Source organism: Trichinella spiralis, assembly GCF_000181795.1.
Source record: "Trichinella spiralis strain ISS 195 chromosome Unknown Scfld5, whole genome shotgun sequence".
NCBI lineage: Eukaryota > Metazoa > Nematoda > Enoplea > Trichinellida > Trichinellidae > Trichinella > Trichinella spiralis.
Genome location: NW_003526944.1, coordinates 2,492,842 through 2,505,257, shown reverse-complemented (window position 1 = coordinate 2,505,257; position 12,416 = coordinate 2,492,842). Strand labels below are relative to the sequence as shown.

The 12,416-nt window shown below is 36.7% G+C and overlaps 3 protein-coding genes across 3 annotated transcripts; 1 reads left to right on the top strand and 2 right to left on the bottom strand.

The window, feature by feature from the left end:
- Positions 1 to 133: 133 nt before the first annotated feature.
- Tsp_04226 (nicastrin family protein) lies at positions 134 to 3,209 on the bottom strand. Its single transcript, XM_003374992.1, has 13 exons — positions 3,067 to 3,209; positions 2,881 to 3,002; positions 2,615 to 2,757; positions 2,403 to 2,550; positions 2,233 to 2,339; positions 2,007 to 2,171; positions 1,733 to 1,948; positions 1,508 to 1,665; positions 1,006 to 1,162; positions 832 to 949; positions 613 to 767; positions 425 to 545; positions 134 to 345 (listed from the first exon to the last, which is right to left on the bottom strand). The coding sequence occupies exons 1-13, from the start codon at positions 3,207 to 3,209 to the stop codon at positions 134 to 136; spliced, it is 1,965 nt and encodes a 654-aa protein (XP_003375040.1).
- A 774-nt stretch (positions 3,210 to 3,983) lies between these two features.
- On the top strand, positions 3,984 to 7,454 carry Tsp_04225 (E3 ubiquitin-protein ligase MARCH5). The gene is made up of 6 exons (XM_003374991.1): positions 3,984 to 4,523; positions 4,610 to 4,922; positions 5,883 to 5,985; positions 6,656 to 6,804; positions 6,870 to 7,012; positions 7,128 to 7,454. The coding sequence occupies exons 1-6, from the start codon at positions 3,984 to 3,986 to the stop codon at positions 7,452 to 7,454; spliced, it is 1,575 nt and encodes a 524-aa protein (XP_003375039.1).
- Positions 7,455 to 7,600: 146 nt separating this feature from the next.
- Tsp_04224 (Vps52 / Sac2 family protein) lies at positions 7,601 to 12,335 on the bottom strand. The gene is made up of 11 exons (XM_003374990.1): positions 12,068 to 12,335; positions 11,553 to 11,773; positions 11,088 to 11,222; positions 10,769 to 10,958; positions 10,356 to 10,474; positions 9,841 to 10,016; positions 9,578 to 9,728; positions 9,085 to 9,513; positions 8,223 to 8,426; positions 7,989 to 8,166; positions 7,601 to 7,686 (listed from the first exon to the last, which is right to left on the bottom strand). The coding sequence occupies exons 1-11, from the start codon at positions 12,333 to 12,335 to the stop codon at positions 7,601 to 7,603; spliced, it is 2,157 nt and encodes a 718-aa protein (XP_003375038.1).
- Between the last annotated feature and the right edge of the window lie 81 nt (positions 12,336 to 12,416).

Genomic DNA, 12,416 nt, shown 5'->3' with positions numbered 1-12,416 from the left:
ACACATCTCGTCATTAAAATGATCAAATAAGTAATATCGGTTATTTTGTTTTGCTCTCTTGTATTGAAAAGAAGAAGACAGACACACGTGATTATCATCATCATCATCACCAATCAGCCATCCATCCATTCCTTCATACAGCCACTAGCGAGTCGCTGAATAACAGATGCGACGACTTAGTGATGACGTGGATAAAAAATAACGATACAAAAAACAAGCCTATTCCAGTTAAAAAGACCGTCAACTGCCAAGCAGGACTGTTGACTAGATATATCCGCATAGTAGGCTCGTTGTTCACCAGAGACATCACCCAAGTGGAATACTTACCCGACTTGTAATTATAATCTGGGAAAAGAGTTGTTGTTGAAAATGGAACTCATGAACACACATGAACATAGAAATATAACAATTGCACATGACATACCTGCAATATCAAACGCCGGAGACCTCGCCAGAGAGTGTTTCACAGGAGAACAAATACAGTAATTGTTTGCATCCGATGTATCATGCAGGAACAATTCTCGATAGAACAAGCAATTTTGAAGCTAACAGAAAGAAAATTTCTCACAAATGTAAAAAGTCAGTTATATATATTTTTTTTTCAATTCTCACCGGATTCGTGTTATTCATTTCAAAGCAGCTTTTATATGTCAAATTAGCACCACTTTCTACCCGTTCACCCAAAAAGTAAAACATCAACAATTCGGAATACACTCGGCTCGGTAAAATCATATATTCGGGTCCTATTCCGGTAAACGTTCGCCTTCCTGGAACTGCTAAAAAACAAACACAAAATAACAATTAAACTGATAATTCAAAACAACATAATACTCGTTAAAGCCTTCAATGCCATATCATGCCACGAAGGTGGCAAACTCTCTGACAATTGGAGAAACAAAGTGCAATTGAAATTTGGCCATTGGAGAAAACAATCGGTCATAATGTCAAACTGAAGGAGAACATTTTGGTTCAAAAATTCAAAAGAGTTTAAAATAAAAAATAGACCATTGTCTGATTGATGACCGGAGGATCCAACACATCCACATCATTGTTCAACCAACGCAGACTCAATTTGACGAGCGAATTTGCCACATCCAACGCTGTTTTCTTGTACTCGGGAATATTTAAAAATCGAGGTTGATCCAAAAATGAATTGTAAAATCTACAACAAGACAATATATCGTACAAATTTTAATAAAATTCGTCAACTGATTTATTTGAAAATAAGCAAGAAAAATCTTCGAAACATTTTTCAAACAATTTTCCAAATAGTAGCTTACTGTATGTAATACCTGATTACTTGTATTAAGTGCTCGAGTAATATTTTTATTCATCAATGGAAATATTAAACAATTGGTTTGTTCCAAAAAGTCAAATTGTATTTAAAACAAAATATGCACATGTGTTGTTGCACAAACTGTGTTACAAAAGCAAAAATTCAAATAATGAATAAAAGCATAAAAGAAACGAAAACTTTACTAAATATTGCTAAACAATTTCTACGTACCTGTTTGTAAATGATGATCCATAGCCAGTAATAGCAATAGCCGGGATGGAATCGTCTTCTTTGAGAAAACTATGCAAAGATGAAGGAGGTAGAGGCTTGTCTGAAATAAACTGGACACTGGAACTGTGTTCCCTCAACGCCTTAACCGTCATGTCAATCTAAATTTGAAAACGTTACTTTGGAAAAAAAATTTTTTTTCGACAAATGAATTTCAATTTAAAAAACCTTTTCTTTCACAGAACCATATTTCTGATACGATCTTGGATCAATGTGCATGTACAAAGAATCGTTAGAATAAGTCAAATCGCCCACTTCCAACAAAAAGCCCAAATTCGATAATGTCGCTAAAGCTTCCGAATGTATGCCGCTATCCGTTGCCGGAAAATTGTTGTGCATCATTTCCCAAACCATTCGAGATGAACCAATATAATCAAACGATTCCTAAAATCAAAACTAGAAGTCTAATTTGAATAAATCAATCATTGACGACGCCACATACGCCTGCAAACAACGCCAGAAGTAGCTGTCGGTCGTTTTTGGCGGACAGGTCTGCAATGCGATGCGCATCTTTGCCGAGAGCTTCCGAAACAGCCAAAATGACAAGCAATGAAGAGATGGCAGAAGAACCATAATCCATATCGTCAAACATTGTAAAGGAATCGACCTGAACAACACAACAGTTAATATGTTGACAAATGAAAAAAGTTTCATCAACTGATACTAACTCTTGACATCAGCATAAATACGCTGTGATTTTTGGCCAACGTTTCCGATGATCGCTGAGGTAGAAATGCGTAGACGTTCCAATTTTGAATAGGCATGCAGTAATAAACTGAATTTGAAATATACGATTAAATATTTTAAAAGTGATCAAACAATGTCTCATGAATCTCACCTGGGGCTGTGAATATGTTGTTCATTTCATTTCTGCGTATGCATCGCTCTGCATCGCCAGCAGCCAATTTGAAATCAGTCAGTTCAGCAGCACAAAGTGGCCATTTCACTGAATTTCCATAAGTTGCATAATTATAATTCATAAAACACTAAAAATTATTAACGATAATAAATATATGGACTTAGAATGAAAACAAACTCTATCGGTAATACCTTGTCAATCAATAGTTGGACTTCAGTTTCATTTAGAACAAGAAACACTGGAATTCCCCAATAAAAGAAACGAATTCCATTGCCATATTTATTCCATTCGTTCTTTTTGCAGTTACTGTAATCTGGATCTTCGGTATAAATATCTGAAAATTCATTCACTGACTATTTGTGAAAAAATTTCCACATTACAAAAATATCAAAATATGAAAAAAAATTAAAAAATAATTTGAATAAATTTAAATTTTAAATAAAAGTTAAATACATACCAAAATTTGAATTCGGACAATGAGTATCTTCGCTAAAGTTTAAATCATTCACGTTCGATTCATTAACGTAAATTAACAGGCCAGCAATGTTGCTTTTTATGCGTTGAAACCATGTGTATCCGCTAGAAGATAAATAAACAATTTGTTCAGTTGGCTACAAAATGTTTAACTACGCTAAAATCTCACAGCGATACGAGATTCGATGATTCAATCATGAGCACATATGGACCGATTTGGCTTTCATCAGACTGGATGTAATTCAAATCTTCCAATGATCTAGCCCAAAATAGAACACCTTTGTTTCCATTTAGATAAGCTAAAATGATCATATTAAACAATGGACAAACGAACAATTTCGGTAATATAAAATTCACATTTGCAGCCAAATTCGTGGGTGCCGTTCAAAATCAAAGAACACGAATAAGAAGTGTTCAACTTGACATAAATATTTTCAAGAATTCTCTTTCCCTGAGTGCTAAAAACTAAATAAAAAATAATAATTATTATCATGTGATCATTAAATTATAAAACAACTAATCGAGTAATTCGATAAAATCATACCCAGTATAAAAATTTCGAACAATAACAAAAGTTTCATCGTCGTTTGCGCAAAACTTTCAGTAATAATCGTTTGACAATTCAAGATTGTCCATTAAAAAGTTAAAGTCAAACGTAACAGTAGCACAAGATAAATACAGTTCTCAAGTGCCGTAAAATTGCTGTAGTATACTGTGTAAATAAAAAACTTCAAGTTGTACACATGTCCTGATTGTCATTGAGTAATTAATTAACTTCATAAAAAATAAACAAAAATGAATATTATCAACATTGCATAAGCCGCAAAATTTTAGCGATAACAAATTTGAAATTTTAAAAATTCAATTTTCACTTTTTAGCAACTGAATTTACCTGGTATGTTATATTATTTTATTTGAATTTTTAATTAATAAATTAGTAAAAATGTATTAAAATTATCATTTATTTATGAAATTGAAAGAAATTATTTTTGGAATGATCATAAATTATTTAATCTTGAAAATCTTTAATTGTATTATACTATTTTTCAGTGTAATCATTGTGTTATCGTTTTTGCAACATTCGAAATGTCAAGCACGGAAGTGCAATCGGTGCAGGATGCCCCTCAAACATCGGATGTGTGCTTTTTTTGTTTGGAAAGTAAGGAAGAAAGTAAAAATTCAAACTGGTTGAATCCGTGCTTGTGTTGTGGATCGACGAAATGGGTGCATGAGAACTGCTTGCAGCGCTGGATCGACGTGATGCAAATGGGCGACAGTTTAACGCCGGTTCAATGTACACAGTGTGGTTACCAGTATCGTCTTCGCTATCCCGCATTTCCTTTACCGATGAAGCTGCTTATAAAGGTGGATCAAGCGATTTCGTACGTCTGTCCGGTCTTAACCGGAGCTTTCGTTTTTGGTTCGATATATTGGATTGCGGTAACTTTCGGTGGTGTAACCTTTATCCAGGTGTTCGGCGATGCTGACGCGTTTGAAATTCTGTCTCGACTTCACCCAGCTTTGCTTTTCGTTTTATTTCCTGCGATACCGATTTCACTGATGTCACTTCAATTGTTCCATTGGGAGAACAGTGTGGCAGCAATGTTCGAACGACTTCTACTACCAGTAAGTTGAATGGAACTCTTTTTTATTCTCGAACTCGAATTTGTTCTTATTATAAAATTTTTTCTACACTACCGTTTTTTGGTTAGAGACAAAATCCACCGTCGGCGTCAGTCGAGGTGGCACATTCGTTTACCCGTTCCATTTGTTATGCAGTGCTGATGCCCACAATTGCCTCTTGGGTTGGTGATATTCTGCTGGGCAACGTTATCAGTTCCTCTTTTTATCGTACTCTGGCTGGCGGTCTGTTGACTATGGCCGTGAAGAGCATTTGTGAAATCTATTTCAAGTATCAAAACGTTTCTCGTAATCGACACCGCCAAATTTTGAACGGACCATTGTCAGATATTGCTGAATTGCCGTCGAATGGGTTTGATGAATGTGCAAATGAAGATGAAATCGGTGAAGAACGAGGCTGAAATTTCTATTTAAACTGAATTCAATTACCGAATAAACTTTTCCTTTTGATGATATTGATGCTCTTTCTCTTGCTAGTGCTGAGTAAAACAGTTTTTTCCGGATGACAAATTCTTTTTCTTTTCTCTTTTTGTTCTGTCAAAAATCGCATTTATTCGTCATAAATTACTTTGTCCATAAATTTTGCCACTTGTTTGTTTCAGAGAATAAAATGAACGAAATTTGTCGAACAGTGGTAATAATTGATAATTGCAATTTTTAAAAAGTCATCGTTCATTTGCCGAACAAATTGTTGGAGGTGAATGTAAAAATTTTTTTTCACCGCCAAATCTACCCCCAAAAAAATGTAAATAAATGAATAAATAATTAAAATAAAAAGATTAATTAATTTTTTACAGACATTTTTTAAATGTTGACTGTCAACAGTAAACTTCATCGATTGAGCCTAAATGCCATTAATAACAATATACTGTATATCTTGATTATCACTTTGTTTCGTAGCGCTAAACGGTTCGTTTTGGGTTTTTTGGTCCAATTTTCGCAATTGTTTTCAGATTTGTTCGGTTGTTTTGGGAAAAATTGGCACGGCTGAATCGAATTTGATCATTAGCAGCTGCCTGGTCGGCGCTTGTCGAACGCAGCAAACCTGTCGGTATTTGAAATCTGGCCAACGCTTGTTGTTCTTTGTCTATCCAATCAGCTTTTCATGTCGTTCAGCTTAGCCAGTAGAGCTTTTCGTTTTCTTGATAAAATCACTGTTGTAAACTGGTGCTTTGTCGATTCAATTCCAGTCCCCAGCAGAAGCTTTTTTGGTTTTTTTTTAAAGAAAAAACTTTTTTTTAAAAAATTTCTCCTACAACAACAGATCGCTCGACTGGAACGCATTTGAAGCCGAAATTTGCGAACGTAGCGTCGGAAATTTTAAATTACTGGTTGAAATTTCAGAGTTGGACATTTTGATCGAAGGCGAAAAGTTCATTTCCACAAAATGGAAGAAAAAAAAACAGTGTTCACGGTGGTCCATTCCAACAATGTTTATGTCCAAAAGGTGATTCGGGTGGTGGGGATCGACTACTCGATTTGGCCACCGATGACCATTGGAGAATTGTTGTTTCAAGAATTTGTTTTTAATATTTGAATTTTCTTTCAGATCATCAGCGAAGGGGCCACTTCTGTCGTGATGAAGGGGCGTTGTTTCGGTACAGATGTCGCGGTGAAATGTATGAAAGATTTCGCTCACGTGGAAACGATGAAAAAAGAAGTGAACGATGCCCTTTTCGTTTATCCAGCTCCATCATCATCATCATCATCATCGTCCATTGTGTTTCAGGTGAAATTTCTGAACGACGTTCGTTCTCATGCGAACATTGTCACCATTTTCGGAGCCTGTTACACTGGCATAGTTCCTTTCGCAATAATAACCGAACTCGCCGACGTCGGTTCCGTATACGATGGTCAGATGACGAACGAAGCGGCCGATAATTGTTTTTAAATAATTTTTTTAAAAAAATAATCATTTTCCATTTCAGTTGTCCATTCCACCGACCCGACCGTGTTCTTCAGCCGCGGAAATGTGGCCAACTGGGCCCTTCAAACGGCCCAAGCGTTGAAATATTTGCACAATCTACTACCGTCGCCGATCATACACGGCGACGTGAAAACACCAAAGTACAGTGAACAAGAGCATAGCATAGAAGAGCAATTGATTATTATTCAAGTCGTTTCTCTTTGCTTAGCTTACTGCTGTTCGAAAAAGGCCAAGTTTTGAAGTTGTGCGATTTCGGTTCCGCTTTTTTGCAAAGCGAAGGTCACACGACATCGAATCCCATAAGCTCGTCCTGGATGGCACCAGAAGTGTTATCAGGAAGTAAGAACGGAAGGCATGAAGAGAATATTCATTTTTGCTCAGCAGCAAAATTTCCACCATTTCAGGCAGCGACCGAGATGAAAAGTCCGACGTCTACAGTTGGGCCATTTGCGTGTGGGAAATGTACAGTCGCCAGCATCCGTTCGGTGATGTGACAAATTCCAACAGTATCTACTGGATGCTGCTCGAAGGTGTCAGACCACACCACGTAGCTGGCATACCCCCAGAAATCAGCAAACTGATCAACCGGTGCTATACAATCAATCGATCATTCTTTTCGATTCGATTTCACTTTTTTTCATTCTCTACATTTGAATTTGCAGATCTTGGGCTACGGAACCGATCCTACGTCCATGTACCACGGAAATAGTGTTCATCATGTTGGATGTGATTCATGTAAGAAGATAGATACTTTTGAAAATGAACTTTACTTTTTCTTTCTCGAAGCCCCATTCTATCCACTATTGCAGGATCTGCCGGACACGAGTGTACCGTTGCATTGTATCAAAAAATCCGTCGAAATGATCGACACGTTCCAGTATCGCGGCTCGTTGACATCGCTGCTTTCTCTTTTCGACTGGCCGTCGTACGTTCCATCCGAGGAATTCGAGGATACTGCGCAAGAAATGGACGAAGTGGACGACATGTAGAAATTTCAAAAGGCACGTTTTTTTTCAATTCAAACATATTTATCCAATATGTTCACAACAATGTGTTTTTGGTGCATTTTACAATGGGTCAAAACATGGGTTTGTATTTCTTCACTTCCACCATCAGGTTGTGAATATTGACCAATTCATTTCTGGCCGGGTGATTCAACGTTGGCATGGCCAACACTTTGTGCAACCGGTGATAGTACTGTATTAGTTGAGAAAATGTTTTCTAAAATTAAAATATGCACTGCTTATTATTATTTGTTTCGCATACAAATATGTAATCATTTTTATATGCGCACATATACATATATATATATTACTTGTAAAATTGCTGTACCGACACGAAAGTTGGAAAAACTGGACATCACTTCTTGATTGATCTGTTCAATGTTCTTCTTCCAATCGTTGTTGAATGTTTTCACAACGTTCCGCACATTGTTGGCTAAACGATACCGAAAAGCCGTGGTGTCACGTGCAGAATGGAATGCGATGGAAAAAATCTTTCATCTGGCACAAAATTTCGCTCACCTGAATTATCTTTCAATTTCTCTTGCATGCCTTGTTCAATGAGGCTCTCGGCTTGATAGACGAAATTCACCAAACTGCCAAAGTGGGTGGTGAGCAACAGTTCCGCGTACTCAGTAATGTAAGCCTGCAAACGTTTGCTACTCTCTTGGGAATCAATCGATTCGCCGGGTAATTTTTCCTGCAAATTTTCATTTATTCATCAATTGGGCACATGTATATATATATCTTTCATACCATCAACACTGAAACGATCAAATCATAATTGTTTATTAAAAAGATGGTCCTTTCGCGGATGCTTTTGAATTCATGCATAGCACGAGCCAACAAATGAGCCACTTCATTTTCCAAACGGTAAAGATATTGTTGCAATTTTTCATCCGGTAAATCCGCATTCACAGCTGCCAACGCTGCAAAAAATTCACCATATCGTCGTATGATCTGAATAAATTAAAATTAAGAAAGAAAAAAGAGACAAAACCGATAACAGTAAAATTACAAAATGTGGCCTTGAATCAAGTGGAGCTAGTCGTTTCACATCCAAATCACGCATGCTGGTCAAATTGGCCGTCAAGATTTGTTCAAATCTCAGCCACAGTTCCAATAATAATTGTTCCCAAAATCTGAAAAATTAATTAAGAAAATTAATGTTTGAATAATATAAAATAGATGATATACTTTTCCAAAACTGGCAAACCACGTTGTCTTCCAATCGCCTGATAGCGATATACAATGTGAATGCAAAGCAACAAAGCAATACAGTCAAAACAGTTGGCCATGTTCGCATCACAGGCATTCTTGATGAGAAGAAGTGAAAAATAAAATAAATAAAAAAAACATAATAAGAAGAAAAAAACAATGGAACCAACGACGGGCAACAGTTACCGTTACAATTAGCAGAGCTTTGCTGAAAACTTGATCGAACATATCGACAGAATGTTGTCCGGAGACGAGAAAAAAATCACAAAGAAAAAAATACTCTCGACAAGCGTGATCAAGTACCGCGTAGAGTAAGCTTCGAAAAAGCACTTCAAATTGGAACTAAGAGTGAAAATACGACGGTTGGAATCGTCCGAATCCCAGTTGGAAAATAAATTACTTTTTGCTTATTCTGATCAGCCGCGTGGGGTACGATAATCGGAGCTTCCAGATCCTCTTTCAATACCGACATGCGAGAGCCGAGCGAAAATACCGTCGCCCTGTTGCGAACGTTCGGTCTGGTGGAGAACATGTTGACCATTTTCGTAGAATCATCCGATCCCAGCAGATCATCTTTAGTAGCAACGTCGTCGAGTTGGAGTTTCATCAGTCGACTCGCGTACGTTTTGAAGTAGGTGTAGAAAATTTTACTAGTCGTATTCACGTACTCATCACGAATCTCTTTGGCCACGTAACGGTCGTTGGAAAGTATAAATTCGAAATAGAATCTGTATTTCAACAACGTGCCCTGCGTGACTGGATAATTCGCCATCGGCTTGCGAAATTGGTATATTCGCTTGAGCAAAAAATCTCTGGTCTTTTCCGTTGCCTGAATCAGTGAAAAGAGACTGATTAAAAAGAAAAAAAAATTTTGTTTTCGTTTCGACAAATACTTTCAGTCGTAGATTTTCCAATAGACCTTCCACTTCGACGCAGGAAAGAGCTTCACGAAAGGCTTGCTGCTTGACGAATGCAATTTTGTGTTGCAATTCGTGCAATTGTTCAAGAAAAAGCCTCTCCGACACCGGTTCGTCGATAATTGTCCTGCAAAATTGGTGGGAAAAAAAGAAAAGAAAAGAAAAGAAAAGAAAAAGAAAAAATTATATTCAACACATTGCAATTGCATCGACAAATTTCAATTCAAAAAAAATTGTACTTGATCATCACTTCTGGGACTACGATTTCGTCGATAAACTGACTCAGTTCACCTCGGACGGCTTGTCGATTTTTCAACTTGACGCTCATCTTCACCGACTGCTCTTGCAACGACTGAATCTCGTTGCTGATGTTGCCCAGATCCGACTGAAAAGCTGTCAACATCGACTCCATCTGCTGTAAACAAAGAAATGGTGATTTCAAAAAAAAAAGAAAAAGAAAAATGCAAATAAAACAAATTAATCACGTTCAAAATTTGATCGCAATTACGAATTTCATTGTGCAACGTGGCAATGTTTTCCGCCTGCTGAACAACTGAACATACAACAACAACAGATTGTTAATGTTAAAAAAAGTTTGAAAAAATTCAAATTTACATTCTTGTATTGCATCCGCTTCGACCGACTTTAGCTGCTTTTGAACATCTTTTGCATATTCACGCAGATCGATGCCCTTTGAAATTGAAAATTCCAGTCAATAAACAGATTATTTTAAACTTGGACAAGAAATATTCACCATTCCCAATATTTCGGATAACAGCTCTCCGTCGACGGCAGTTGTCTTGTCACTAATTATACCAGCATCAGGATTGTCTTTTTCAGTGGACATGACTTTTTGAAAATTAACAAACAAAACTGTAAATTGTAAAAAAAAATAAAAAGAATAAAATTTCGAAACAAATATTTCCACAAAATGTAATTAAAATATTTTCGTTTTGAACGAAAAGAAAGTGTACATACAACAACGTTGTTAGCGAAATCCGATCGCAAGCTTCAACAATTATTGATCAGAGTTTACTGATTTGGATTCAATTGAACAAAACGAACAAAGAGAACCAATTATCATACGCATGATAATAATAATAATAATAGTATAATTTCTATTACGTCACAATCAAGAGCAGAATAACAAGAAAAACGTTGAAATACCACACAGAGACCAACAGAACAACGAACGACGACGCTTTTGAAAATGACACTTTTCCAAATACTGACACAGACACAATGCAAATTTACAATGCTTCACCGTAATGGACATGTCGTCGGTTTGGTCTTGAAACCTGACGACCGGCAAATTGATCCCCTGCCTGATCAAATCACGACAATACCGCTGCGTGTGCTGCAATATTAATCTTTTTGCATTTTCCTCAAAATTGATTGAAAATGAAAAAATATCAAAAAAGAAGAAGAGAACATTGTAATGTCAAAATTAAAAATGACCAAAATTATTAATTATTTGTTAACAAACTTTGTTCTGAGCAGTGGTCGGTGCGGCGACAATGTCGACCTGCGACGAGACGCTTGGCGTTGTTGGAATGGGTAAATGATGTTGTCGACGGTGCAATTTCAAGCCGAGCTTTTCAACATTTTTCGCAACTTCCAACTGAAATGGAGGAGTTAAAGATACCAGAAAAAAATTTTCAATTATGAAAATTAATTCAAAACTAAAATTACAATGCATTGGTCCAAGTTGAAATACAAAAATACAATAGCTATTTTGTGACAGGAAAATTTGCCACGATCGTCAACACAAAGCAGCAAATTGTGCCGTACGAGAAATCTGTTCACCGTCGCCACACAAGCACTGAGACTTTGGTCAAGCTGAAACAAGAACATTTCAAAAAAAATGGTGAGATGAACGAATGGAAAATTAATTAATATTGCAAATAAATCATTCATATTTCACAATGGACAATTAATTATTTCCCATTACCATTCGTTCAAAAATTACACAAAGCAACGTGCCAAGTCCAATTACAGACGACCAGCCGAGAGACAATGCGAACAACACCAGACCTCGAGCGTTGGAAAAAAGAACACAAAACATCACTATCAAGCTGGCAATTAACCAGGCGAAAATGATTCTCTGATGAAATACTGTGTACAGACGAAAACGAAAATCGTTCGTCAACAATTCCATAGCGGTCACATAATCTTCAACAGTAATCTAATAGAATAGAACAAAGAAGAAGAGAAAACAATCTTCATTTATCAATAATATTAAAAATTGAAAAATTCGTACGGATAATTTGCTGCTGAGTATCGCTCGTGGTACGTGGTTGGGATCGAATTTGGTAAACGACAACATTTTGCAAGTTAGTTTCAAAGGCATAACGACGACAATTGTAATGCCATTTTCTAAATTATAATTTTTAAAAATATTTTTCTTTTTTTAATTTTTACCAAATATATTTTCCAATTTTTGAATAACAACAACAATAACTCTACCCAATGGTGTTCCAATGGTCGTCGTCGTTGGTCGATTCGAAACATCCTGCTGTTCCGAAGATGCGGCCAGTGGATTGACATTTTGAACGGTGACTTCGATTTCAGCCACGTCACCTGCACTGGGATCCTTTTTCCACTGTTCCATTGAATTTGCATTCAACATTTCCACAACATCTTCGTTCGGATGATCAACGACGACATTAGTCGACACTGTTCGCCCACATCCAGCAACAATGCCGTAGTCGTCGTCGTCGTCGTTGCAACGCATCTCATACACGTTCACTTGTGTGTACGTGAAAAAAGAAATTCCAAATCCACTTCAACAACACATCGCACACACCCCACCGGT

Excerpts from the sequence above, each read along its gene's own strand:
- Tsp_04226 (XM_003374992.1), bottom strand. The coding sequence starts at position 3,209 with ATGATCATTTTAGCTTATCTAAATGGAAACAAAGGTGTTCTATTTTGG. Across the intron at positions 2,758-2,880 it reads TTGTCCGAATTCAAATTTTG|ATATTTATACCGAAGATCCA; the intron begins GTATGTATTTAA and ends ATGAATTTTCAG. Across the intron at positions 1,949-2,006 it reads TTCTGGCGTTGTTTGCAGGC|GAATCGTTTGATTATATTGG; the intron begins GTATGTGGCGTC and ends TTTTGATTTTAG.
- Tsp_04225 (XM_003374991.1), top strand. The coding sequence starts at position 3,984 with ATGTCAAGCACGGAAGTGCAATCGGTGCAGGATGCCCCTCAAACATCG. Across the intron at positions 4,524-4,609 it reads TCGAACGACTTCTACTACCA|AGACAAAATCCACCGTCGGC; the intron begins GTAAGTTGAATG and ends TTTTTTGGTTAG. Across the intron at positions 7,013-7,127 it reads AAGGTGTCAGACCACACCAC|ATCTTGGGCTACGGAACCGA; the intron begins GTAGCTGGCATA and ends TTGAATTTGCAG.
- Tsp_04224 (XM_003374990.1), bottom strand. The coding sequence starts at position 12,335 with ATGCGTTGCAACGACGACGACGACGACTACGGCATTGTTGCTGGATGT. Across the intron at positions 8,427-9,084 it reads CTGATCAGAATAAGCAAAAA|ATCATACGACGATATGGTGA; the intron begins GTAATTTATTTT and ends TAATTTATTCAG. Across the intron at positions 7,687-7,988 it reads GAAATTGAAAGATAATTCAG|AAAACATTTTCTCAACTAAT; the intron begins GTGAGCGAAATT and ends TTTTAATTTTAG.